Below are 5,767 nucleotides of genomic sequence, written 5' to 3'. Positions count from 1 at the left end.
CCCCACCCCCAGCCGGCCTTTCCCGGGGCCAGAAGGCGGCGGGGCACTGCCGAGCTGTGGCGCAGGAGCCCTAGGGGCGGGAGGACCACCTGGGGATCCTGCAGAGCCTGGCCGGCCCGTCCCCACTCCAACTTAAAACTGCCCCGAATGAGAAGCTTTGTGGCGGGCTCAGGTCCAGGCTGCCGGGGTGCGGCCTTATGCGAGTGACTCCACCGCTCTGGGCCTCATCCTAAAGTGGGGCCACCAATAATCCCCATCGCCTAGAGTTGTGGAGATGGGATGCGTTACGCCACGTAAAACACTCCGATCGGTGTGGTACAAAATAAAAAGCAAGCAAGTGTGATTTAAATCAATTTCAAAAACACTACCTAGTGTGCACAAAAGTCTGCCGCTCCCAACCCCAGCCTCAGAGGAAGAATTAGCTCCTACTCCACCCCTGCAGGGTGTTAATGAATCTTATCTTGCCTCAGGCAGTCTTCAGAAGGGCCCTGTGGGGCTAGTCTAGAGCCTCATTTTACAGATGGGGAACTGGAAGCACAGAGAGGTAAATCTACACAAGCAAGGGTTCAAAGGCAGGATGGGCTGACTCCAAAGCCTAAGCGCTTCCAATGAACCGGCCAAAAGGGCAACAAGCAAGAGACTCCTTGTGACTGACCCCTGGTGGAGCTGGCTGTGTATCACAGGGCAGGGCCCCAAGCCCTGGGGGTCAGGCAGTAGCTCAGATCTCCCCAGCTGTGTAACACTGGGCAAGGACTCTTCTCTGCCTGGGCTTCTGTCTCTCCAACTGTAGAATGTGTTGCTACGAGGCAGCTAAATGGGCCAATGCCTGGCTCATGATAGGGGGCTAGTCATTGGCAGCCCGGTTATTTCTGTGCCCACTAATATCACTACTAAAGCTCCATGGAGCCAGTCCTTCCTAAGAGATGGGGCAGCATTCAGAAGTGGCAAGGAGGCATTCCTGAAGGGGAACAACAGGGTCCTGGACAGACTGCAATACGAAATAAGAGTGGGGCATCTGGAGGTCCCTGAGACGCAGAGAGTACTGTAGCTGACAACATTCTTTATCCCATGCCCCCAGCCTCTCCCCGTGCCATGTGCTGTGCCTTCCAGAAGAAGCAAGAGAGCCCTCTGCCACTTGTCTGCTGGGAAGAGAAAACAGGCAAGGCCTATAATGGCTTAACCCAAGGCCTGGCACAGAGTGTTTCACTTAAATCATGATTCCTGTGACTGTGACTGATGGGAGGTGAGGAGGCTAGCTGCTGAGCAGGAGGACTTCCCCAGCCAGGCTGACACTGCCCAGCCAAGGCTTCCAGCCTGTCCAACTGCCCACTCCCACCCTCTTTCTCAGTCTCTTCTCCAAGCAGGTGCCCAGAGGAGGGGAGACTAAAGACAGAGCTGGTGACCCTACTTCTCCTGGACTGAACTTCATTTCCCTCAAGTGATGTGGGACAGCACCTGGGCCTGGCTCACACCCAGACCACAGCGGCGCCAATGGGGCACAAAGTGGCTACCACACTGCAGGACTGACAGTTATATTCTTGGAATGACCATCCCTCTTTGGGCCTCAGTTTCCCCATCTGAAAAATGAGAGGACTGATCTAAATAATTTCTAAGTGCCTGTGAAGAATGGAATCCTCTAGGCTGGGGAAAACAAACCAAAAACTGGAAGCCTATCTACTTAACTTTGCATTAACAGCAGACATTCACAAAAGCCCTTGGTCTGAGCCGAGCATACACCAGTTCACTTATACCCACCATCTAAGCCTCACAACAGCCCTACAAAGGAGGCTTCCCAGTCCCAAGAAGGTGAGGAAGCAGAGGAACAGCCATGGTGGGCACTTGCCAAGGGCTTGTAGCTGGCAGGTGGGCAGCCGGTCTGGAACCCAAGACCAAGATGGAGGAGGGCCAGGAGGCATCCCCAAATCATCCGGTCAAACGAGGCTCCCAGAAGTCTCCTGAGGGTCACAAAAGGCAGTCATGAGGGCCCACCTAGGGGCCTCAAAATGTTTAGAAACAAGTGGGCCTGTAGTTCTAGCTACTTGGAAGGCTGAGGCGGAAGGATTGCCTAAGCCCAGCAGATGGAGGCTGCGGTGGCCATAAGTGTGCCACTGCACTCCAGCCTGGACGACAAGAGTGAAGACTCCAACTCACAAAAGAAAAGAAACAAGTGGACACTGGGCCAGGGCACAGGTCACAGAAACTTGGAGGGATTCTGTTTTGGGAGCCCTGGGTTCCTTCCCTCCTCACTGAAGCTCTGATGGGCATATATGCTCATACCTAAGATAGATAAAAGTGGGAGAAAGAACTTGTCATTCACAAGGACTTCAGTTTAGAGAAGAAAATCAAAGAATGGAGTCTCTGGAGAAGGAAAAACAGCCAACAGTGCCCTGAAGGCCAGCAAGCTGGTGACCACAGTCCTGACTCAACGCCTTCCCATTGCAGAAGCTGAGAGAAAGGGGCAGGGACATGCCGGGGACTTGGTGCTCCTGTTGCCCAACCTGGGCATCTTCCTATCAGCTCTCTGGTTCCCTTTTACTGCCCCTTGTACCCAGGGTCCGAGTCCATCTTTGACCAGCCTAGGGGGGAGGGGATCCTCCTTCAGCCCTCCAGGGTATTTAGGAAGGGAGTATGGGGTGGGGGCTCAGAGTCAGTGTTGGAGTGTGTTATCTACATGCCAGCCAGCAAGCCCAATTGTCAGGATTCATGCAGGTCACCCTGAATGGGTATCCAGCCTTCACCCCACAAAGCCATGTAGCCTGTAAGAGGAGAGCAGTGCCTGATTACTGAACCCATTTTGCAGAGAGGGACACTGAGGCACTATGGGCTGACCCACCATCACTCTCCTCCCCCACAGAATGCCCCCAGAACCCAATACCAGGCCAGCCCCCACCAGCACTACAGAAAGCCCCAGGCCCTGACAGCAGAGGCTCTGGGCAAAGGGGGTTTCCATGAGTCAGTCTCCAGGAGGCGGGGCAGGGGGTGGGGCTCCCACAGGCCAATGGGGAGGCCCACGACTAGCTCATTCCCTCCCCCTCCCAACAGGTTATTGGTTAGTAGGTGTTGCTCACTGGGCCTCAGCAGGAGATATGGAGCCACTGCAAGAGGTCTTTGTCGCAGCTCCCTGCCCCCCAGCTCTGAGATGGGAGATTGGGAAGATCTAGTTCAAGTCCCAACTCTACCTCCACTAGCTGTGTGACTTGAGGCAAGCTGCTAACCCCCTCAGAGCCAGTTTCCTCATCTTGAGCAGGCATGATCACACCTACCTTACAAGGTTGTATGGGAACCCACTCTGTAGACTAGAAACAGCCATCCAAAGGCAAGGGAGACTGAGGTTGTGCTCAGGCTCCATGGCACAGGGCCGCATTCTCCACTGCTGGAAGTCCCTCATGCACCTGGCACTGTATCTGCTGCAGCTTGGGGACCCTCCTGTCCAGCAGCCACCTCTGAAGCCAGATGCTGGGCCTTCACCTCCCAGCTGCCAGGAAAAGCCAGAGAGGAGGGACGAAGAGAAGCTGAAGAGCCACAGCCAGTAGAGGGGAAACTGAGGCCCAGAGATGATTATTTAATCCAGGTCAGCTGTCCAGTTACAAGAGCAGCTGGAGCTGAAAGCTAGGCAGGGAGGGGCAGGAGGTAGGTGGGGGACGGACAGGTGGACAGACACACACGGGAGCCTTACTTTGGGGGCCATCCTTTCCACTTCACCAGATATTCAACTTTGCCCTGTGAAGAGAGAAGCAGACATGGTCAGACCTCTGCAGACAGGTGTCCCCAACACACCCTCACCAACCAGACCCAAACTATGGCTGCTGCATGGCCACACCAGACTGCACTCCCTCCTGGAGCACAGGCAGGCATCAGGTCCCAAGCATCTCTACAGCTCCTGTGGCCCAAGCTCCGAGCTCATGTCACACATGGGGCCACTGAGACCATGAAGGGGTGTGTGTGCGTGGCCAAAGATCCAGTGTACAAGGCCCCAGTCCCAAGATCATAATGCTGACTTTTCTTATAGACTAGAAGACTCTCCATATCCAAGAAAATTCTTCCCATTCTCTCTCCCCACTCCATCAATCAGCGGGGTCTCCGGGAGAGGCTGCCTCTGACCCAGAGGCAATGGCCGTGACTTGAGGACTCAACTCATAAGGTAGGACTTCAAGGAAGACTGACAGTGTCCACCTTCAGAAAGGGTGGTCAACCCTCTGATCCTTAGAAAATAGAGCCAGACCCCTCCCTTTCTCACAGAGGCCTTTTAAAAGTTTTTAGTCCAACCACGTTCAGTGGGTGAAGTCTCTATACTAGAACTTGAAGACTAAGTCAAGGCACCTCCTCCGAGAGGCCTTCCCAATACTGTCCTCCCTGGCACCTACAGTTTTACCTCTGCAGAGCACACAGCATCATCTGAAGGCATCTGTATTTAGGTCCTCGTTCCTTGTGTGCCTCCTCTGCAGAATGCCAGCTCCCTGAGGGAAGGGAGCTTAGGATGGTGCCTGGTACATGACAGAGCCTCAGTAAATGTTTTGGGTGACTGGCCGAAGGAATGATGGCCTCTCTCTCTCTCACCATCCCTGGGCCTCATTGTCAAGGGGAGTAATCGTTGTACCTGTTTCAGGCTACACAGTATGGAAAGCACTGAGCTTGGTGGAATAAATTAATCCTCTTTTAAGTCAAGGAAACCCTAGGAGAAGGGAGAAGGAGGAGCTGCAGCCCTAACCAGAAGACAGAGCTAAACCCCAGGTGCAGTGGAGGGAAGAAAAGATGCTCATGATCACCTTGACCTTCACCCTTGGCCCAAGACACAAGGACTGGGTCTTTTTATGGAAAAAAGATGGGCTGGCAATCAGTCCCCTCCGAGCGCCTACTCTACCTCTACCTCGAACTTGCTCTGTGACCTTGAGCAGGTCACTTCCCCTGCCTGGGCCTCAGTTTTTGCCTCTGTCAAATGGGAGGAGGGAACCACTAAGGCCCCTCTCAGCCTGCCCGGAGCCTCCCAAAGTGCTGCCAGGAGGAGACAAGGATAAAGGACAGTAGTGAGTGCCAGGAGAGGAACTCGCCCCTCCCCCCAGGACTTCCCCAAGCCCAACCTCCAGCCTTGGGCAAGCCCACTCGGCAGACGTGCACAGGAAGTGTAGACACCAGGCTGGGACAACCAAAGACCAGCCTGAGGTGGACAGTCCTGAACCCCGCAGAACAGCCGCCTCCTTAAATTGCAGGGTGTATGTTTTGAAGGCGAAGGCTGAGAGGGAGGAGCCTGGAGGATGCCCCAGCGCCGGAGGCGGGCTTCAGAGTCCAGGCCAGGGCAGGAGTGGGGGGTGGGGGAAAGAGGGATATGCACTGGAGGGGAGGAGGGGTAGGGATCAGAAAAGGTCAAAGTCCAGAAGGAAAACTTCAGCGGCAAGAGGACACTTATCCAAAGCTCCGCTTCCAACTTCAAAGGACTTGGTGTCAAGAGTCCAGAGTCCCGAGTTCGAGACCCAGCTCCGACGCTAATGCACTGGGCAAGTCGTCACAACTTGGGCCTCAGTCTCCGCATACTCATAATGAAAGGGGGACGAGGCGAGCTAGAGCTCAGGATCCCTACCGTCCGATCCTAATCTCCAGTTCAGGCGGGCTCAGCTGCCCCCAGCATCCCGAGGAGACAACTTTTATTCGACTCGTTCTACACGATGGCGGGGAAACTGAGGCACGCGCTGGGGGGAAGGGCCCGGCAGCGCAGGGCTGCCTGGGTCCTCGGCCCGGCGTGGAGGGGGCGGGGCTGGGGACGCGAGGGGCC

General features: G+C 55.2%; 1 protein-coding gene across 1 annotated transcript in view; it reads right to left on the bottom strand.

Annotated features, from left to right (window-relative positions):
* Window positions 1-5,767, bottom strand: part of CBX7 (chromobox 7) — an 18,833-nt gene that overhangs the window by 11,931 nt on the left and 1,135 nt on the right. Inside the window, exon 2 of the mRNA XM_021708334.1 lies at window positions 3,677-3,720. Coding sequence (XP_021564009.1) covers window positions 3,677-3,720 — 44 coding nt within the window. The remainder of the gene's footprint in view (window positions 1-3,676; window positions 3,721-5,767) is intronic.

The sequence above is a fragment of the Carlito syrichta genome, unplaced genomic scaffold (assembly GCF_000164805.1).
Source record: "Carlito syrichta isolate Samal-C Ts95f unplaced genomic scaffold, Tarsius_syrichta-2.0.1 Scaffold135784, whole genome shotgun sequence".
Taxonomy (NCBI): Eukaryota; Metazoa; Chordata; class Mammalia; order Primates; family Tarsiidae; genus Carlito; species Carlito syrichta.
This window is presented reverse-complemented; position numbering and strand designations above follow the sequence as displayed.